The sequence below is a fragment of the Pholis gunnellus genome (genome assembly GCF_910591455.1).
Source record: "Pholis gunnellus genome assembly, chromosome: 17".
Taxonomy (NCBI): Eukaryota; Metazoa; Chordata; class Actinopteri; order Perciformes; family Pholidae; genus Pholis; species Pholis gunnellus.
The window spans coordinates 16,616,106-16,638,188 of record NC_136544.1 but is presented as its reverse complement, the minus strand read 5'-3'; the positions used below and the strand labels follow the sequence as shown (position 1 = coordinate 16,638,188).

At 44.8% G+C, this 22,083-nt stretch overlaps 2 protein-coding genes across 2 annotated transcripts; both read right to left on the bottom strand.

The window, feature by feature from the left end:
• Window positions 1-1,593: 1,593 nt before the first annotated feature.
• On the bottom strand, window positions 1,594-10,076 carry raver1 (ribonucleoprotein, PTB-binding 1). Its single transcript, XM_079177669.1, has 15 exons — window positions 9,738-10,076; window positions 8,727-8,793; window positions 7,220-7,689; window positions 5,919-6,110; window positions 5,703-5,823; window positions 5,522-5,622; window positions 5,334-5,369; window positions 4,867-4,939; window positions 4,353-4,540; window positions 4,190-4,271; window positions 3,931-4,073; window positions 3,723-3,794; window positions 3,511-3,633; window positions 3,282-3,347; window positions 1,594-3,174 (listed from the first exon to the last, which is right to left on the bottom strand). The coding sequence occupies exons 1-15, from the start codon at window positions 10,062-10,064 to the stop codon at window positions 3,028-3,030; spliced, it is 2,208 nt and encodes a 735-aa protein (XP_079033795.1). The 5' UTR covers window positions 10,065-10,076; the 3' UTR covers window positions 1,594-3,027.
• A 1,396-nt stretch (window positions 10,077-11,472) lies between these two features.
• On the bottom strand, window positions 11,473-22,073 carry tyk2 (tyrosine kinase 2). Its single transcript, XM_079176815.1, has 24 exons — window positions 21,932-22,073; window positions 20,761-20,963; window positions 20,548-20,668; window positions 20,324-20,456; window positions 20,058-20,221; window positions 19,198-19,576; window positions 18,935-19,111; window positions 18,412-18,569; window positions 18,188-18,305; window positions 17,922-18,105; window positions 17,739-17,845; window positions 17,477-17,647; window positions 16,758-16,845; window positions 16,400-16,527; window positions 15,918-16,053; window positions 14,550-14,701; window positions 14,296-14,446; window positions 14,106-14,197; window positions 13,826-14,015; window positions 13,415-13,533; window positions 12,570-12,742; window positions 12,363-12,480; window positions 12,149-12,274; window positions 11,473-12,050 (listed from the first exon to the last, which is right to left on the bottom strand). The coding sequence occupies exons 2-24, from the start codon at window positions 20,942-20,944 to the stop codon at window positions 11,910-11,912; spliced, it is 3,510 nt and encodes a 1,169-aa protein (XP_079032941.1). The 5' UTR covers window positions 20,945-20,963; window positions 21,932-22,073; the 3' UTR covers window positions 11,473-11,909.
• Between the last annotated feature and the right edge of the window lie 10 nt (window positions 22,074-22,083).

The window sequence follows — 22,083 nt, the reverse complement described above, 5'->3', positions numbered from 1 at the left end:
AGGAGCTCTCTTCACCGCCTCTTGCCCTCCAGCACCTCAGTCTGATGGGCTCGGTGTTGCCACGCCGCCGATCACCTGGGCCGACGACCTGAAGCTCAATCCAACATTACCCCAACAGAAGATACCGGGACTCAAAGAATGTTTAGTTAAATCTGAATGTCATCATTCTCAGGCTTATCAGAGCGAAATGTATTTCAGTTTGACACATTCCTCACTGTTTGCTTTTCTTCAGCTGCCTGTTATCAGCCTTTAGAGCTGATTACTGACTGAGACCGTTGTTCAATTATTCATTCAGGGAGCACAATTAATCCTCTAAGCAATAACGTGTTTAACATTCATACAGAGCAGCAGCACAGCTCTGATAGAGCCAACCGATAACATGATGTAGCTGGAGTACACAGGAAGAGTCAAAGGTTATCCAGTTATCGTTAGGCATTATGTACATCGTGGAACACTAACACCGTCGTTTGAAGTAATAAGGCTCCATTTTGGGCAACAAAAGAAGAGATCTCGCTGCACCCATTCCTAAGAACCCGTCTGCACAAGACATTTGTTTTATGTTCGGCTGTCCAATAAAGCAAAACATCAGCTGGCTGGGTAGTCAGTTCGGGTTCATTGCTTCCATAATCGGGCTAAAAGATCAGTGTGATGTGCCTCTTCCTTTAGCTCGACAGCAGTTTAAACCTTTTGTAGAACATTTTTAGTTCATTACAAATTTAAGGTTGTGTTAATCAAATATTTGTTACTTTCATGCAAGCAGCAAAGTTTTGATTCATACTTTTCCCCGCTGAAAGATGACACGACGGCAAGCCGTTTCACTATTGATCCAAATGTTACACTAAGTGTTAAATAGGTCCTCTTTGAATTGATCACAGTCATTTAAAGGGACAGTGTAGGATTTAGTGACATCTAGCGGTGAGGTTGCAGTTTGAAACCAACTGAACAACCCTCCTCTCACTCTTTCCTTCCTAAGCATGTCGGAGGACTACGGTGGCCTTAATGTGACAAAACAAGAGCGTCAAAGTCCTGTCTAGAGCCAGTGTCTGGTTTGGTCTTTCTGGGCTACTGTAGAAATATGGCTGACTAAGCGAAGAGGACCTGCTTCCTATGTATTAAGGGCTCATTTTAAAGTAATAAAAACAATTGTAAACAGTTAGATTCCTCTAAAATCCTACAAACTGGTCCACTAAATCTTTGATTGAAGGTTCTAACATTTAACAGAAATATAATATGTAGCTCTTTTTGCATTCTGGGTTTAAAAGCAGAAATGTGTTAAGAGTCACTAAACTCAGGTCTGAAATTAGTTTGTTCCTGAATTAAGACTTTTAAAATAGTTAAATAATAATGTGATCAACTAAATACAAGAGCATGCCCCAAAAGAAAACGGTTTAAATATTTGTTTCTTTTTAAACACAAAGTTAACTCTAAAGACACATGTCTTAAGACTGTTTCTTTGTAAATGATGAGTTCACAACATGAGTTTAAATAACATTTACTTGCTCACGTCACACACTCGCACGTACAGAGACAACCATGGAGGTACAGAGGAGAAGATGGCAGTTCACAATGAATGATCATCATACAGCACGGCTGCATCTCTTGGTCCGTACACAACATGAGCCGTCGGCTGTGGCGTCACATCAGTTGTCCAAGCATACAGGCAAAAACACGAGGCGCAGCAAATCCATTCAAAACACCAGACCAGAGGCAGGTATGATTAGAGAAAACAAAAACGTTTTGGACTCAGGAAAAATGAGCAAGCTCAACTATTTACACGGCAAATAACACAGAAACGGTAAATGTAGATGGAAGCCAACACAGGGCAGGATGAGATCACAGAGAACACTGTTACGGCTCAAGTGTAGCTGCATTTACTAGCAGAAGTCAGAGGTAATGGGTTTTCACAATCAAACTGTCAACCAGATAATAAGAAAGAAGAAAAAAAACGAGGACAGTCATGTCACCGACCAATCACCTGCCACGAGTACTTCCCCAGACTCCAGAGATGGCACATGTCCACCACCCCACCCCCACCATCCAGGTGAGGTGTTTGGACCTCAAGACATTCAAAAATGTAAACTTAGCAAACAGAACTCACATAAACACAGAAAATATTCAACTCCTGAACATCTGAGTGAGAGGAGGCATTTTACAAAGCAGTGAGAACAGATGAGGATCGTGACCTCCAAGTGCATCACTTAACAACCAGTGTAGAAGAACCGCCTCCGTGAACAAGCTGGAGGGTGTGGATCAAAAGACAAACGACGTGGAAAAGGTAAGAGTGGTAGAAAGCTTCATGATACACAGCCAGGGACAAACAGCCGTCATTGGTGGATGGAAAGCTGCATGTTAACCAATGAGGAGAGGCCATACAGCTACATTAACAACCCTGTGTAAAAGGGGGGGGGGGGGGGAGAGAGACACAAAACTACTCTCATTACACAAACTACCGAACTGTTTACATGAATTAGGAGGGCCATTTAAAAAAGTAGAGCCTTTAAAGTAAAGCTTGTTTTAATACTATGCCTGAAGTTGGAGACAGCATCACTTTAGTGAGACGTCAAACATTATAAAAGCAGCCTATGGCTGCCATTGAAAACTATCCGTAGCTCTGCTGATACACCACTCACACAGGAATAAAAATCCTTAAGATGAAATACTTCATTTGATTATTAACATTTTTTTTCTCACTGTACAAGTTTTTCAACAGGAAACTAAAAAGGCAAATTTTTAAAAAAAATTTAAAAAAAAAAAAAAAAAAGTAAAAACTTAATTTACCAACACACTAAAATCATATATATACACACGCACACACACGACAGAAAAAAATACAACCACCAAGAATTCCAATGGAGTGACAACTGTCCAGATAGCAACAGGCTGCGCTCCCCGGCACCCCCCAGGGGTCACTACCAGGAGTACACAGGAGACCAATCCAAGGATCACCGCGCCATGCAGTTCATTGGCAGAGACCAGAGGAGAGGCCATTGTGTCCTGGCTGTTGGAAGGCTACTCATCCGGCTGGGATTAGAATATACGCTTTCGCTTTAGGTAGGAGTCCGCGTAGTGACCCCCGAGGCCCTGGGAGTGCTGGCCCACGTAGCCGCCCTCGGGGCTCGGCTCCGGGGACGGGATCAGCCGGTTGAACAAACGCTTGTGGCTACCGATGGGAGTCTAAAAGAAGATTTATAAAATCAATAAAGAGCAGCTTGGTTGAAGAATGTATACAAAAATTAAGGTTAAAAATAAAAAGGGCAAAGACATGAAGGTGTTTAAATTACCTTCACAGCATTCCCCAGACCTGGTGGGTAGTTGGGGGTGTGGCTCACAGGAGGCATTCCCACAGCCTGAGGACAGACAAACAAACAACCCTCAGTAACCTACAATTCTTCTACTCGAGCACAACGTTAATTATTGAACAGGGGCCTTTGCATGGAACCCAATCTAACCCTTATAGTTTGAAACCAAACCAGAGGTCATTTTAAAAAGAATCCAAAGCTTTAGGCTTACCCGGTTGAGATGGGTGGTAGCGAGGCCACCGTTACTGGAGGCCTCGGGCCCCGAGCTGAAGTAGGAGGACATGAGTTCACTGGGAGGGTAACTGTAGCTGGGGAAACGCTCACTGTAGTCGGGCTGGCGAGAGAGCCGCAGAGACAAACTGTATAACTATAGAGCAGCACAAGTGTGATCCAACAACATGTAAAGAAATATGCCCACACTACCTGCTGACCGAATCCTGCCAGGGATCCAGCACTAAGGTTCTCCTGCTGCTCATACAAGTGGGCCAGAGGATCCTGAGGAGAAACACCAGATGGGCATCAGATCATCATACAGGCTCCTGAATGAGCAGCCACTCACTACACTGCAGATTCATCTAGTGACGCCAGGTTAAATATATATGGAATAAAGCAACGGAAACGTGGCGGTGACCTGGTGTAGAGGAGGATATTCTGGGCTGTAGGAATCCTGGTAGCGCAGGTTGTAGTTGGGCTGAATGCTCTGGTGCGTGTGCTGGTTGGACACATTACTTAGTGTGGGCCTCTTCCTGTAGGGGTGAGGTCTGCAGCTTCCTCCTGTAGTAGTGCAGACATGCTGAAATGTATTAACCCGATCTGATGCAGCAAACAACAGACTGCCAAGTCAGAAAATCAGAACCCCAACATGCAAACAGAAAAAAAAAGCACCTCACCTGAGGGGAAAACATTGTCGACACCGAGGAAGGCACTCTGAGGATGGTTCCCATCTTTGGGAGGATCTCCTAGTATGGATACCTGACGGGAGGGGGAAAGGTGAGTCATTCTTACCATTTACACTAGGGCAGAAAACATTATGGAAATGACTGTGGTCCTCACCCCCTGCGCTGTGAGGCCATCTGGCCCCATCATGCCACCCATCAGGGGCATGGAGAGGCCCTGCAGAGCAGGAGAGGAAGTCTGGGGGAAGGTGCACATCGCTGTGGGCGACTCCTGCTCCCTCAGCGCTCTGCCAAGTTGCATTGGCTTTAGTGGGGCCAGGGGATCAAGACACGGGACTACACCACCTAGAGGAAATAGATAGAGGCCCGATTGTAAATTACAAACCGATGTTTCGATCCGTTGGAATACCTCTTGTTCCCGGTTTCAGATTTGCAGCAAATCAGCAAAGTTCCTTTAACTTACAGATGCAACCGAATCAAGTAAATGTCAATATTTAAGCGGCATGGAATACTACATAACATTAAGACTCGTCTAGCATCGTGACCAAAATAGCTTGACCAACGTAAAGAGGAGAAACCGGGATTAACACAGATGTTTAGCATCATAGGCAAAGCAACAACATGCAGCCTGTGGCTCGAGGAGCGACGGCTGGAGTCGGCGGATGTCAAACCTTGGGGCAGGTCTCCGAGCAGATGGACGCCCTGCTGGACAGCCAGAGGATTCTCCCCAATGAGTCCTGCCTGCTGGCCAAAGGAGAGAGCAGAGTTCAGTGTCACTAGAGGGTCACACTGCCTGGCTGCAACACTCCAGCGGTTGAGAAACGGCTGCACTACACCGGCACGCTTAGTCAGCACCAAGGATTACTCACCACGTATGAAATTATGTCCTTACAGAGTGGGTATTTACACTGTTCTGTGCACAATGGAGCACACCTACTACATCACTCAGCACCACTCAAAAGTACAGCCCACACAAAAACAAGTTTCCTATCCAGAGCTTACCCACCCAGGCGTTGCGTTTTCTATCACACAAAAAACAAAAGTCTTAACCAGCACCTCACACAGCGATAGACACACACACACAAACACCACCGTCACTCACACAAGGCACTAGAGGGTTTTCTTTATTGTGCAGCACCTGAGCCCACAGAAGATGATTTCCCAGAAAGGCTTGCTGATGGTAAACGGGGAAAGAGCAGAGAGTGGAGGGAAAAAAAAAGGATGGATGAACACGAGAGGATGGATGAAAACAGGCGGGGCAGCAAAGGAGGCACATGTCAGAGAGAGCGAGAGAGAGAGAGAGAGAGGGCAGACAGGCAGCAGTACCTGCTGGGCCTTGGCCTGGTTCTGAAGGAGCAGCTGCAGCAGGGCGGCGGAGAGGGCGGGGTTGGCCAGCAGGGGCATCGTAGGGGCTGCCCCGAGGAGGCCTGCACACAAAAGGGGACATCAGGACCCACAGCGCCAGAACTAACCCTACAACAGAGGCATTAATTAAGAGACTCCTCACCTTGTTTGGGTCCCTGTGACAGTGGGTTGAGCAGCATCTTGAGGGTGGCGGGGTTGTTGAGGCCTGTGAGAATCTGCATGGCTGTAGGGTCGGGGAGGAGACCTTTACCCCTGTTCACAGCCTTGAAGGGAGAGGACACAAGTCAGCCGTTGCTCTTGTGCTGATTGCCTAACTCAACAGCAGCTACGCACATGTGGATGTTTCTGATTTACATACCATGGTTTGGGCAGCAATCAGAGCAGCCAACATGCTTCTTCCAGGAGGGCCGGGGGCACAGAAGGACACCCTGATGTGCGTCCCGCCCAGCAGCCTGCCGTCCACGAGTCGCTGAGCATCCTCGGCCATCTCAGCGGAGGCAAACTCCAACACGGTAAACCGCCGGAAACTTGCATCTTGTCCCTGAGCCAACTGTGGAGAGGAATAATTAAAAAAACGGACACGCAGTTAGCCGAAGTTCTGCCACTAAATACAAGAAGGCCTGTCCCGAATACATTTTCTTTGGCTCTGGAGCTTCAGTAGTAATCGACAGTGAATATTCAGAGCTGTGATCGAGACGCTCAGTTTAGCTGCTGTATCTGCGCCGCGTAATGAGGCTGTGGTACCACTCGACAACACAATTTTGTCCACTAATCAATTAGTTGATTTAAAATTGACAAAAAGCAAGAGTTTAACCGTTGTGTTTACCACCATTAGTTTTTGGAAAAATGTCATTGGGCATGAAAAAGCATTAAAAAAAATAAATAAATAAAAATATGACTAAAGAGATCTTTTGTTGACGATCTAAATGCACATGAATGTTAGAAATATTCCCTAACACACCAGAAATGTACTTTTCTTGTTCATTGATAATTTAGTGACTCCTAAGCTATGTTCTAAGCTATGTTCTAATCTATGTTCTAGCATTGACAGGTTCTCATATAGCAGCTTCACATTTAAGAATGTTTACTGTTACCGTTTTATTTCCTTTCAGAAGAGATCCAGATAACATAACCTGCTGTTGAATCTTTACAATAAATACAATTTATTATATATTAAATTTCCTTTTCAGTCGCTAGATGTGATCTCATGATTTAATACCTTCAGGTTTTATTAGCTCACAACTAGTACATCTAGTGAACACTAGAGCTGGAAGCTGAACTGGTTCCTTAAATCGTCACTACAATCCTAAAAACCCTGGAACCAGCAGAAAAAGCACTATGCTCGCTGTGCTAAAGAGGACCCCCCCCCTCTCTGGTTCCAGAAAAGCCTTCTGAATGACACCACCTGGGGGAGTCAGGTGGTCATCACCATGGAAACCAGCAATGCTCATCGCTATAGAAACGTTGAGTGGCCACAGGAAAGACCGGGGTAGAGGTGAAACGGTTCAGAAAGATCAAACATGATCCTACAACTCCCAGATACACACAAACCATCAACACCACAAACCTGGAGGGGTTTTGGTATAAACTGGTGTTTTATTCATTGTTCTTGCTGTAACATGCATCCTTCTGAAATGGCAGTAATGTGGTGGATCTGACCTGGCAGAAGACGGGCGTATGGGTGTCAGCCAGGGCGTTTCGGAGGTCTTGGGCGGTCTGCAGGCTCAGGGACAGGCGGTCCACACACAGGCATTTAGAGTGCAGGAGCGGATACGTGAGGGAGCCCACCTCGGTCCAGTGGACGTACAGCATGCGGGAGCCCAGCTGCTTTCCCAACAGCTCCGACTTGGCCCGGGCAGCAGAGTCCTTCTTCATGTACTCCACGAAGCCGTAGCCCTTGGAGTGGCCGGTGGAGGCGCTGTACACCAGGAAGCAGCGCTCCAGGTTACCGAAGGGACGCACCAGCTCCTCGAACTGCTGCTGGGTGAAAGCGCGGGGCAGGTTGGCGATGCACAGCAGGGCGTCTGTCGGCTGCAGCTGCACGGAGATCTCCCGGTCCCGCAGCACATGCTGGTGGAAGTCTTTGATGGCACACTGTGCCTGTTCCCCATTGAGCAGTGTCACAAAGGCTGAGGGAGGCAATAAACAATATGGTGTGAAGTGAGGGAGTGACATTTGATAAGTCAGCATTAAAGTCAAGATGAAACCCTTTTAGATCACATTCCCCGATCATATTGAGTACCTACTTAACAATACAAGTTCACCAAAAAAAATATATATATTTTTGTATTTTTATATCAAATTATCTTCTAAGCCCGCCCACTTTTTAGCAGACCAATCAAAAGCAAAGGATTTGATTTAAAACACTCTTGTAACTCATGCGCAGCAGGTCTCGGGAAGGCAAACGTGGTTGTGACACCATTTTTCTTTCAGCTGGTCTGATAAAAGTTAACGCTGGTGGCACAATGTCACCTCACACACCAGCTATCTGTCAACGCAACATTTCCCCCGAACAGACTACAATGTCTGTCACACCAATCAAAGGCGTTTTACCAGACTAACACATCTAAATGCCACAACAGTACGGTAGATACCGTATCAGGCATATCCTCAATTCAACATCTGGCCCATTAATATCTGCCACTACGTGGCCGTTTCTCTTTTAATGTCAGTTCTTTCTGTCAAAATGTCTTTTGAGACCAACGGCATGCTGAACTTTCCTGCACTTATACCGTTGTAAACAGCCAATTCCCCTGAATTAGGACACAGCCCACATTTTTGGGGCATAAAAAGGTTGATTCACAACCCTTAGCATAATTTAAAAGTGATTATTTTGGAGCATTAATTGTAGAAACAGCTTCTCTTGCTGCATATAAATTGATAACTTTGTGTAAGACATTGTGACGAGTGAGTTCCTCCATTTGTCAACAAGAACAGGCATCACTGCACATGATCGCTTTGTTCAATAGTCAGGAAGCTTTTCTTTGTTGTGAACAAAAGCATTTCAAACTGTGAAGCAATTTATCCTCAAGAATATTGTAGCAAATAGTGAACGGCTCTAAATAAGAGTCAACCAAAGCGACTATCAAGTTTATAGATCATCTGAGAGATCTTTCACTCCTTTAAACTGGACATGTGATGTCTCACATGGTGCAGTTAGACCAACCTGTGCCCTTGTATTTGTCAACAAAGCAGTACTTCAAGTCATAGTTGCCCAGCAGCTCATGGACCTCCTGTATATAGAGAAAGAAAAGTAAAATTATTACATTCAGACATTTCAATTATTACAACACGCTAACCAAAACATTTGACTTGGCCATCATATAATTGTAGACGGCTTAATTGTATATTTTGGTCATCGCATGATTAACTCATTCATGTCCATTGGGCAACAAGTTGCACCTGTGAGGGGTTGAGAGGTTAATAACCGACTCATTGTTGTTGGAGAAATTGCTCTGCGCTGCTTTTGACCATTCACAAACGAAACGGCGACGCTGTCTAGCATTTTCTGAAACGTTTTTTGTCTGCACACCTTCCACCTTTTGTTGTACTGCAACTGACATCTCGAACTCCCACCCCCCTCAGTGAACAATGGTACCGCCCGCAGGCCAACCGCTCCCCACGAGTCAGGCACGTTCCAAAAATAATGTGGCATCATGAGTAAAATCACTGAAGTTTACACAAACAGACGGTCTGATGGAGGAAAAAGTCCCGGTGCACCTGTTACCTTTAAGTGGGGAGTTTAATAATCACCGATATACCAGCTTGTAAGCTTTAATAGTGAACAAAAATCATGAATATTTAAGTTTTTAAATTGTTACCAACGAGGCCGGACTGGCAGGTCATACAGGCCACAGATGACCATTATTGACAGTTAACGTTCTCTCACCACCTGGCAGTTATTATCCTAACAACACTAAACTAATTATAAACTATTCTAGTTCTCTTCAGTGGCTCCTAGTTAACCGTGTGTTGCCTTCTAAATAAATTACAGTTTTAATAAAAGCAAAAATGTCGCATCAATCACATTTAAAAAGACAGCTAACGAGTTAAATGGCTAGCAGGCTAACATAGGTAGCATGGCAAAGCATATTGGAGCTAGGCTAACGTTAGCCAAACGACCCCGTCAATCAATCATCCAATCATTAAAACTTTTAAATGTACTTTTGACTCGTACCTGGTTGCTGACGTCGGAGGGTAGATTCTTTATGATGATTTTTCTACGGTTGTAAAACTCCCGGCGAGTTCTCTCCAAGCGGCTCTCGATCTCTTCGGGGCTCGGTGATGTCAGGTCCTCGTCGACCCTGCGCTGACACTCGCGGTCCGACGTCGAGTCCTCCTCGGCCGGTTCGAGTTCGGGATACCGGCGGCGGTCTCCGGACATCCAGCTCTCGTGGTCCGCAGCGGGGTCGTAGTTATCGTGGAGAGACCGAGGGACGAAACTGAGCCCGGTGTCTGTGCTCTCATCTCCGGCAGCTGTGCTAACAGACACGACGGCCGCCATCACTCTGTTTGGTGGAAGTTTTTATCGGTCTGGAGAACTCAGCCCCGATTTGAGCAGTTTAAACAATACACACATGGCCCCAGCGCCGCTTCTCATTGGACGAGAGGGGGACGCATTCTCCATGACTACGACGTAACAGAGGGCGGGGGCGGGGCCACAAGTGCTCCCTATAAACTGCAACAAAAAAAGAAAACTCAAGCTGGAAACAGGCTCAGTGATGCAGGAAGTCACTGAGGGCCATATAACTAATGTCAGGGACTCTTTACGAGAAACTTTTTCATTTACAATCACAATTTTATTTCGTCTAGGCTGGATCAGACACAATGATTTGGACTGTAGATGTTTAAATCATTCATTAACAGTCTTGGGATGACATCACGAGTATCGATCGACAAGATAAATAGGTTCGACACAGAAAAACTAAATGTTAAAGAGCATAATATAAGCCTATTATAGTGCAATAAAAATGTGTTTATTTATTTGTAATAAAGAACACTTTAATAGATGCATCCAGCCCTATGCATAATTATAAACTAAAGATGTTAGTATTAATGTATGTATGTATAAATAAATATATATGATTTTTAATATACATATATATAAATAAAAGACACAATGGCCGCCATCTTTTTCTTTTTACATCTTAATGCCCCCTGGTAATTGTGTTGGCGGGCTGGTAAGAGGACAGTAAGTCGTATGTTCCCAGCACCACAGTACACATGCAGAGTCTCAGCCGACGTGTGTTCCTTACTACAGTGATACATTCTTCCTCATACCAGCTTTTGGTCCTTTATACACTTTCCATTCAAACACATGGTGAGACGTTTGCAGCAAGTCTGTTATGTTTACGGTGCGACTGTAGCGGTGTGCACGACTGTGGCTGTCCAGTGTAAATGTGGACCAGATGTCTGCAGCAGTGTTGAGGTTGAGGCTCTTTCCATGCATCAGGTTGCACCTGGTTTAAGGTGTTTCTCAAGGTGTGTGCACTGATTCAAATGCCTGTTGAATATAATATTCTTTGCATGAGAGAACAGGAGGGGATTCTTAACTGGTCTGTGGTGTATCCAGGTCATTTGGCCCGTCTTATAGCCACTAAATTATGTGGTTAATGTGCACATTAGTATACATTTCTGCAATATCCGGGCAGCAGTGTTGTTGATTTTTTTGTCGCTGTGCAGCAAAGTCATAGGTGCATAATGTCACAGTTAGACTGGCATGGTGCAGTCAGTGGTAGTGCATGTTTTCTGTCTTCAAAAATGTGATTTATTTATTTTCCTTCCTCGTGGCACGTGAACAGGCACCTAAATGGTTAAAACACTGGACTTTGTTGCACATAGGAAATCCAGTAACAAAGATCTGACATTTGATATACTTTTTGACACATGCATCAATCCGTTTCAGTCCTCAATGAAAGGGCAAGTTAAAAATGTTTTATTAGATTCTGACTTTGTTCTTTTGGTTTATACCAAATGAAACACAAAGTTAACACACACACAAAGAAATGTACAAACAGGAAATGAAAGATAGTATTAAGAAAACCGGACATTACTAACTGTGTTATATATGCAAACCTAGAACTTCTGAAAGGCAGAAGCTGGCACTTGCCAAAGGCATCGGCATTCTTCATTAAGTTCATCTCCTCAGCCAGGAAAAAGAACCACACAGTGAGTTTATCATTGTGTTAATATCACATATGAGTGAATAGCAGTGTGTTATTATCAAAAAGAAACCTGTAAAGACATCTGTGAGAATGGAGGCAGCAGGCATTGCACAGCGGGAAACTCTACTACCCTGAAACATACGGCAGCCATAGTGGCAAAGTGACGACATATAGATACAAAAAAATCAGATCTGAGCCAAAGAAAAGTTGATATTCGACTGCCAGGTGTATGTTTGGCAAATAGCTTCAAACTTTTCGATGAGGGATCCGAATGATGGCCGTTGTGCCGGATCTGCAGCCCAACACTGCTCCATCAACATCCTCACCTGTTGGTAAAAAAAAAATTAAAAAAAAAGTCATTGTGAAAATATCAGGCTTTTCATAATGCCAATAAAACGTCCATATTGTTAAAAGGACACGTTACCTCATGAGGGCAGTCTTTGGGACGAGGCAATCGCATCTGTTTGTCCAACAGTTTTATGAGCCCCATCACAGTCATCTGTCCCTGCATATCATTGGACTCACGGGCTCCCTGCATTTCATTGTACTTCTACAAAAACAGAGTACATTGTGCATTGAACACGGGGACTCAAAATGTACTCTTAGTCTCACATGAACAGGTTTGAGTCATGACGTACCTCTGGAGGGCTCTGCCGGTGGTCACAACGGGTCAGGATCTCATACAACGTAACGCCAAAGGACCAAATGTCAGAGGAAAAGGAAAATTTACTCTCCTTCAAGCACTCAATGGCATACCTATACAGCACAAAAAAAAAATACAGTTTAGTTGCCAAAGTCCTAAAACAAAGCATTGAATAAGACTTCAAAGTGCTGCATGAACCCACCAGAACACCGGACTGACCCCGTCCTCTCGAACACGATAGTAAATCTCGCCTTCAGGGATGTATTTCGTCAGGCCAAAGTCTCCGATCTTCACCAAACTGTCGTTTTCCACCAAGACATTACGGGCAGCTAGGTCTCGATGGATGTATCGCTGAGAGTGCAAGTACTCCATCCCCTTAAAAAGAGAACAGAAAGAACAGATGTGGATGTCAAACTGAAACACTAGAACAGTGTAGGGAAACAGCAGAGTACAATGTTTTTGAATGGTTGTCCTTTAAAGTCTCCTATAGCATGTAATCCTTAGCCGTGCTAGCGGCACATATCAGGTCAGTCTGTCCATCACTTTGGTCCAGCCTGAAACGTCTCCACAGCTACTCGACAGATTACGGACATTCATGTTCCCCAAATGACAAACCTTGCGGACTTTGGTGACCCCCTGACCTTTCCTTTAACATGCTACTCAGAACACGGTAAATATTAAAGCCGTTTAACATCAGCACCTTAGCATTGTCACTGTGAGCATGTTAGCATGCTGATGTTATTATTTACCCGCATGGCTTTAACATCTTTCTCCAACATAATTTACCAAACACAAAGTGTGTTATACTTTATAAAAAGCAACATTGAATATTGCGTTTATTATAAACAATAGCATGTAAATTCAATCGTAAAATGACAAGTTTACAATGTCAGAGCCGGCTGGAAATGTGATGCAAATGATGTGACAATCAACGACATGCCGAGTGATTATTTCCTGGTTGCTGAGAGAAAAACATAACGCTAGTGCTACTAAACGACAGTATGAATTAATGACAACACACAGAAACATTAAACCACCTAAACTCACCCGACAGATCTGCTGAGCGAACATGAGGCACTGGGGCACCCCCAGCTTGCGTTTGGAAAGGTAATCTCGCAGACTCCCCAGAGGAAGGTACTCCATAATCAGCTGCACAACTGTTCCTCCTGTCAGTGGACAAAACAACAGGGCTTATCCTCCTACTTCCATTACCTTTCGACGGCAAGATTGACCTGCTGCCTGCTGGTGCTCAGCATGACGTGTGTTGAAAGCTCAAAATATTGACATACAAGGGAAACAGTGTGGCACTTTCAATAGATTTTCATTATTTACAGAAGAACAGCAGGGATAAAAAAAAAAAATCAATCAAGCTCTGCAAGCTCGAAGAGAACACTGTATATTGTTGTATGTATTTCAATGAACCCATTTGAAGCAGACGGGTGACAGCTGAGGCCTCACCCAGTTCAGTACAGCAGCCCTTGTACTTGACGATGTTGCTGTGATAGAGAGACTTCAGGATCTCAATCTCCTTCATCCAGCCCTCAGGAACCTGGTCGTTCTCTTGTATCAAAGCCTTCACTGCCACGCGCTCTCCTGTCCCGTCGTTGGCCGGGTCATACAGGTAGAGAGTCACCTTTCCAAAGTGGCCCTGCAGACAGAGCAACGAGCAGGTGGATCACTCTTCCCGTGACGCGACAGGAAGAAGAAAAACCACAGGGGATGTGGTGTTAAAACTCACCTTTCCCAACTCCCGCATCTTTTTCAGGTAGCGTTTGTGGAACACGCTGGGGTCTGTGTCAGGGAGAGCTTCACTGGGGGATATATCAGGGTCTGTGAGCAGAAGAAAGAACAACAACACGTTATCGAAAGCACACAGATGGGTTGGAGAAAAAAACAAAAAAGCAAATTTGAGCAAGTAAAGAACCCACTTTTGATCATGAGTTCTGTGAGATCTCTGAGCACAGTGTGGAACGAAGGCCTCTCCAAAGGCTCGTAGGTCAAACACATGCTGATGAAGCTGGCCAGTTCCTGGGACGAAGGTTCGGCCAAACGGCCCTTTTGCTGATAGAAGCGCTCTTTCTGTTCGGGAGGGTCACAGTGTAGCAATTAGGAGCCAGAACGGATAGAACGAGAAGGCACAGCTTGTGCGGCTGTTGGGAGGAGAAATAAAAAAAGGGCCTACCTCGGACAGTGTGCTGCCGCTCATGGGGAGATCGCCATTGTTGCAGATTTCGAGCACCGTGACGCCAAAGCTCCACTGGTCGGCGGCGCTGCTGATGTGAGAGCCGCTGTCAACGCACTCAGGGGCGATCCACGGGATGCGCTCAAGACGCTCTGCAGTGCAGAAAAGCGAGATTTAAAATGACAGGAGGTACACGTATCATGGTACGGTGATCTCAAGCTCCGGGTGAAGAATTTAGTTTGAGAAGTGAACACATGTCGCAAATTGTTGCTGTACGTTTGCGTAAAATGACCGTATGTCAATAAAAATAAAAGTTGGTCCGTGTAGTGTGATGGGTAATTTCCACGATGACTTATCGATCTGTTTTTATTGTCTGAGCATTCAGTGTTTTAACAAAGTGAATCAATGTCAGACATGGTCAGTGAGGGGCCACTCAAGTTGAGTATTGTGTGTGTGTGTGTGTGTGTGTGTGTGGGGAGCTTAATCAGGGACATGATATTTTCCACTTGATGATAAATTGAAGTCGTGCGGCTGATTGTTTATATTAACACAGGTAACGTAATGTACATTATATAAGGGCGGCTGTTGTGCCGTGTGCAAACTCTCTGGCAGATGCCCAAGAATTGGAGAGGAAGCCCAAAAAAAGGCTGGAAGAAGAAGAAGAAGAAGTTCAGCTGTAGTGAAATGGAGGTTCAGTGAAATAAAGGTGTGATTTTCCAGCGTTACAGGAGAATCAGAAAGCATTAAGAGCAGAATGCAATCATCAGAGAGCTTTCATCGTCTTAATGGGATCAATGGACCAACAGTATGAATTATTAATCAAATCATTATAGTTACTCTCCTTAATAATTCAATCTGATCTTAATATAATTAAAACATATAATAATCTAAATTGTATTATTTGATATTCATGTGGTTTGTTTATGTTTCTCATTTTTAAAACCGTTGTCTTGGTAAAACTCGTAAAATGTTCTGTCGCCTAAAAGAAGAGCAACAATAAGAAAACATTGTTGCAAACATCAATCGGGAAATAAGGTCCATAGATATTCATTAATGACCTTTTTGAATTTTAAAACAATTGACATATTTTTGGTTTAGTGTCGTCTCATTTAGATATGCAAATAAAATAGGAATATTTGTGTCATGAATATTTTGCCTATCTCTTTTGACCAAACTTCATATTTTAAGGCCCATTCTGAGATAAAACTGCAAGATGACAGGAAGTAAGTCACAGGAAATGGTCGGGTTGAAGTTTCCTGTGACGTGATCTGATTAGAAAAAGGCAGAACACAGAAAACACAAAGCCCTCTGAAGCTGAAAGGACACTTTGTCATAGCGTGAGTTTAATTAAGAGTTTCTGGTACTCACCTTCCCTTGAAAGGAGACTTAGGGAAATTCCTGGGTCACTCAGCTTGACAAAAGGAGTGGTGCCGTGCTCCAGACCACGCCTCGCCACCAGAATGTTCTTGGCACAGACGTTTCCATGAAGCAGCCGTTTGGCCTCCTGCAGTGATGATAATAATACTGGTGTTGAACATATTTGGGATGCCCTGAGTGTCATTATAATAAGTGTAACACACACTATCAATGCTGTTAGTTATCGGGGGGGGGGGGGGGGGATTAACTTTACTTGCAGCACTTATCGTAAAGTCAGGTCTGATAATACGATTATTTCATTTCCTGCCTGCAGCTCAAGACTCAAAACTCGGCACGCAGCAGTTGGAGAGCTGCACGACCGGATTATTTCACTTTAATGACCACTTAGCTGTGTGGTCATTAAAGTCAATTGTATTGAATTTTATAATCTGTGGCATAAAAAAAAAACTAAACAAAGCCGTATTTGAACTCACGAGATAATTGAGGGCACTGGCGAGTTGTTTTGCGACAATGAATTTCCACTGAGGCGTCACTGATGCCTTTTCTTTGCGAAGGAAAACATCCAAAGGCCCAAACTCCACAAATTCTTCCACCATGACGTCTGTGAAGGTAAAAACAGAAGCATGAGAGGTCTTTGGTGTCACCAGGAGCTAAATGTAAACAAACAAGCAGCTTCCTCTTTCAGACCGAACAGGCTTGCGTGTTGTTTTGCACCTGCGTCACGACTCGCTCTGTCGTGGGATCGTGAATTTGACTATAGCCACCAATGTGATGAGGAAGTAGCAAATGAGGAAGTCAGTTTGTGAAGGTGAGCGGCGTTGTTGCTCTTACTTTCAGATCCTTTGACTGACACACCATGTACAAACACCAGGTGACTGTGGGATACCTGGCTCATGAGGCTTGCAGTTTCCAAAAACCCCTGAGAAACACAAAAGGAGAGCAAAGAGCTGAGATGTTAATACACATGCATGCTGCCGCCGCTACTCCTTTTGAGTGTTGGTTAGCTTTAACGAATAGTTCAGGTGTTTTTAAGTGGGGTTGTATGAAGTACTTCTCTACAGTCAGTGCTTTAGATGGAGTTTGGAGAAACAGACAGGAAGTTGATGGTCTAACGCTGCCCCCGATCGGTTAGTTTGTTCGTGTTATTGTGTGACTTTGGTTCGTTCAAATTCAACTAAGTCACACAATAACACAAACTAACTAACCGATAGAGGCAGAGGTAGACCAGCAACCCCTTGTCCTGCAAGGTAAAATAAAGTCTGGCGGCGTTGGCAGGTGCATAGATTGATGCAACGGTTTCATTTCACTGTTAGAGAGGTCTGTCTGACGGCAAGTTACACCAGTGAAACTAAAAATAGCACACCCTTATACTGATATTGATTGTCTGAAATACGTCCTCAGCAGTACATTGCTTTGCTCCCGCGTTGGTACTCCCGTCTAACCTCATCTACTGTAGCTAATAGACTGACTATGGTTAGGCACCTCATACAACCCCACTGCAAAACACATCCAATGACCCCTTAAAGGCTGTTGAAGACCACATAACCTACTATATCAATGTCTTTATCGCTCTGGTCTAGAATCTTGAGAACCACTTGGATCCCTTTGCGGTCAGCGGAGTTGTTGTTGAACTCGTCATCCTCGTCATTTTCTCCTCCACCTCGCACCAGCAGACGTCCCGAGAAGATGTTGGTTCTGGTCCCGCGGCCCAGATGCTGTTCCTGCTCATGAACACAACACCCGGTGGTCAGTCACAGAGACGCGGACCACAGAGCGGGTCAGGTGGAACAGGTGAAGTGTGGCCTCTGTCACCTGTACGATTTCTTTGTCCTTGATCTGGTGGAAGCGTAGCTGGGTCATGTTCACGGTGAGGGGGGCGGTGTGGACACCTTGCCTTATCACCAGCAGGTTGGACAGCTCTACAGCACACAAACACACATGTTGAGACCTCAATATCCCAAAACACCAGAGTAACTACGCCCAATAAACACAAACCTGCTTGTTTTGGCAAACAGCATTTCCTGACGGTAAAGCTCTCTGAACCAGACTTGAGCACAAAGGTCTTGAGGCTTTCCGTGAGCTCCTTCATACTGGAGAATTCTCGATCCCAGGCCTCCAGAGAGAACATCGAACCCTTGAGGTGAATCCGAAACTGCTTGTGGCTGGGCTTCGACCCGTTCTACGAGCGGGAAAAAAATGCAATTTTCACCATCGCTGCACTGCCATCATTGCCAGAGAGGAAGCGTGGGTGTTGAACTTACCTCGCTTCTGTTCAGGACAGCGAGGATGATGCGGCGATAATCGAGAGCACTCCAGCGTACGAGGAAAGCTCCCTCCTCTGCAGCCTCCTTCTTCAGCTTCAGCAGCACGAAATCATCACTGGAAGCACACCAGAGTTGTGATATAACACGCCGTGTTTCTCTAAAGCCTGCTTGTGTCTGTACGTGCAGATGTGTGAGAGAAAAAAAAAGAAAAAAAAACTCACTGCATCGGTCCATGCAGTCCATTTGCTACACTCAGCACTACCCTTGGGGGAGCCACTTCATGACAAAGATAGTGGTGGGCGAATGCAGTCAGCCGGTTGTATCCATCTAGGAGGGAGATGAAGGAACGGGCCTCCTGGCTGGAGTTCATCTGAACCTCCTACACACACACACACACACACACACACACACACACACACACACACACACACACACACACACACACACACACACACACACACACACAGAAACACCACTAGCTTACAATCAGAGCTCCCACCTACAGATGCATACAAATTCAAAACATGACAAAAAGCCCGAAGCCGAACAAAAAGCCAAATCTCTGATAGTCGTAAACATATAGAACATACGAGGATCCAGGCACACTGTACTGTATATTCACTCTGATCAGTAGAATGACTAATATGCAGCATATCAATTGGACTAATGCACCACAAGCACATTTACCAATTAAATAAATGCACTGCAGCTTTTACATAAAGGGGTAAACAAGTACTCTCTCACCAAGCAGTGGCTGTCCAGAGTGCTAATGCACACATTATTTCCAGTGATGGCTATGTGAGTTATTTCAGGGAAATCACAGACGGAGGTCCATTTATTAGGAGCGCTCGCATTCGGCTGGCTGGACTGTTGCTTTTTGTTCTTCATGTAGTCGTTCCTGAGGTAGGTGTTGGCCTGCGCCTATAGGTAGAGACACTGAATTAAACAAAATGTCCGCATGGCACAGAATTACAGCGTCAGGAGCTTGTAATGGCGTTTTGACAAACCTTTTGCTTGGACACCTTCCTCCACTGAATCCCCTTGGTGCCAGACACCAGTATCTCGTGGGTGGCCGGGCCTATGAAATCGTCTTCGGAGGCACCCTGGCAATGGCTGGTGTTGGAGTACGAGCTGCTTCCAGTCCCGTCGTCTCTCAGCTCCAGGTGTGACACGGTGAAGGTCTCTGTTCCAAAGCGTGGCGCCAAGTGTTCGAGAGTGGAGATGTACTTATACATGATCTCCTGGGTGCCCAGGCGCCCAGTGTCCACGGTGTGCTGCTGGAAGGTCCGCACAAACTCTGCAAAAACCCGCCGGATCCGGATTTTTGTCAGGAAGTTGTCTTTGGAAATTTGTCTGGCGAAAGACTTTGGAATGCAGTGCAGGAAGCTGAAAGAAAAAAAGAGATGTTTTGATGTTACCTGGAGATTAAATTAGATTAAAAGCTTTGATGGATTAGCACAGGAGCAGAAAATAGGATAGAAATAACAGCACAAAGCACAGCCTCATTATAGTGAGACAAATCATCATCATACAAAGAACATATTCAAATGAATACAAGCCATTTAACGTATTTGTTATTACATACGTTAACAGATTTAAAGGGATAGTCTCGATGTTTTATAAGGTACGTATCCACAGTCAGTGTAGTACTGCAGTAGATGGAGTTTGGAGAAACAGCGGTTTTTAAACACCTTACGGTGCACAGTGGTGGCTTGGTTGCCTAACAACAAAAGTTGCCTCACAGCCAGAGGGGCCGGGGTTCGATTCCCGGGCTAGACAGGTCAAAACACCCAGACGTTCCTTTTAAGTGCAGTTGTTAACCTCTACTATTTCACCGTACCGTATGCACTCCTTCCACAGTAATTACCTGAATTTTTCTGCAACATCTTGTAAGGTGCAGCTTGTTTGCATCGACTGGTGCGAGAGTTGAAGCACAGCCATCCCCAAGCTCTCGTTTTTTAAGCGACTTCGCTCCTCCTCCGTCTGAACGTCTTCCATCTGCACCACCTCGTTCACAAATTCATATTTAGCCTGTTGGAGACACCAGAAGAAAAGACGGTCGGCACTTAATCCTTGTGAACACAGCAATTCATTGATACACAGTAAACCCTTCAGACTATTTCAAACACCAACCTGGAAGAATAAGTACTCTAAAGAGGTGAGTTCGAACAAAGGCGAGCCGCCCGGAGTTGTCCCGGATCGGAGAGCATAACGGGATACAGTCGGCTCCTTGTCATTTAACCCGTGCCAATTCCGAAAGTAAAACCTAGTTACAAGGAAACCAGAGAAACGAAGTGAAGATGCTGAGTGTGTTTCCTCTGCCTCCCTAACACAGAGTCATCAAAACACAGACTAACCTCATACAGTAGTGAAGAACCAGGCTGGAGTCCTCTGGACTGAAATCGTGGTTTGGACTGTACCAGCAGCGGGATTGTGGATTGTACAGAGCAAACAGCACATGGCACAGAGGAGTTATCCCTGGGGAACAACATGCAGATGTTACACAGCAGGATAAAACACCACATGAAGACAGGAACTCCACCCTGTGGTCTGTGCGTGGTCACTCTCACCTACAGCCTCTGCAGCTGAGATGCACAGCTCCTCCGCCGTGACTCTTCCTCCTGTGTGGGACAGGTACCTCGTCCCTTCCTTTGACCAGAACAGGTAAACATGGACGCCCGGACCCTGAGGGGGCTCACACAGGCCGGGGGACGCCCCAGACCGTGAACGCTTGGACCACCCACTTCTGGACATGGTGGGGGCAGCTAAATCACTGAGACACACACACACACACACACACACACACACACACACACACACACACACACACACACACACACACACACACACACACACACACACACACACACACACACACACACCAATGTAAACAGTGGTGGAAAGTACAGTGTTGAGGTACTTGTTCTTTACTCGAGTATTCTGCTACTTTATACTTCTAATTCAGAGGGAAATATTGCACTTTTTATAAATCCTAATTAATAATCCAAAATATGATCAATACATAAATTGTGTATGTAAATTAAATTATGTAATATTAAGACTTAAGACTATACTGCTATTCAACGGTGTATACAGTCAAATGAGCCCCACCCTGCCAGTAAAGTGATTATTATAATACAATAACATAATATACATGATTGGGAAATGGACCGTTCTGCTTAATGAGTACTTTTACTTTGGTACTTCAAGTATATTTTGATTCTAATACTATTGTACTTTTATTGAGTACGTTTTTGAATGCAGGATTTGTACTTGTTAACAAAGTATTTATATATTGTAGTACTTGTTCCACCACTGAATGTAAAACACAGTACAGGACTTTTACACAAACAAAAACAATACTTTTGCGCTTTTCTGTAATCACGTATTTAATATTTCTCTTTCTACACGATGGCTAGTTTAGAGAACGGAGATGTCAATGACCCAAAAAATGTGGAGATAACTAATAAATGTGACGTCAGGTAAAGAGATTAGTCAAAGGGACTTCCGGTGGTTATTCCTCGTCTAACTTGTTTACATTGTGCAACATTCTACAGCATCAAATAACAGGTATACGTGTCTTATATTCATTTACTTTAACGCTCACCGACTACGTGACCGAGTGGCCCATAAACACGCGTCCTCGAACATTTTACGGTGTATCCGATGCCGTGAAATGGAAATATGTAAACAATATTACAGCCAAAACGTAACAACGTGTGCGGCAAATCCGTATCTTACCATTTAACGGCGAGCTGTGGACGGTGTTACACGAGAGGCTGACACAGCGTGACGAAGTGACAGCCAGGCTTCATTATGGTTCAGCGTATTTCCCCCTTCTTCTTCTTCTTCTTCTTCGTCTTCTTCTTCGCCTCCTCTCGGGTTTTCGTGAA

Bases quoted from the DNA above. Each gene is read 5' to 3' on its own strand.
- raver1 (XM_079177669.1), bottom strand. From the start codon at position 10,064: ATGGCGGCCGTCGTGTCTGTTAGCACAGCTGCCGGAGATGAGAGCACA. The intron at 8,794-9,737 runs GTACGAGTCAAA...CTCTATATACAG, and splicing joins CCTCCGACGTCAGCAACCAG to GAGGTCCATGAGCTGCTGGG. The intron at 6,111-7,219 runs GTCAGATCCACC...TCCTCTCCACAG, and splicing joins ATACGCCCGTCTTCTGCCAG to TTGGCTCAGGGACAAGATGC.
- tyk2 (XM_079176815.1), bottom strand. From the start codon at position 20,944: ATGTCCAGAAGTGGGTGGTCCAAGCGTTCACGGTCTGGGGCGTCCCCC. The intron at 14,198-14,295 runs GTGGGTTCTTTA...TTCTGCTCACAG, and splicing joins CACAGAACTCATGATCAAAA to ACCCTGATATATCCCCCAGT. The intron at 12,481-12,569 runs GTGGGTTCATGC...TGTGCTGTATAG, and splicing joins GGGGTCAGTCCGGTGTTCTG to GTATGCCATTGAGTGCTTGA.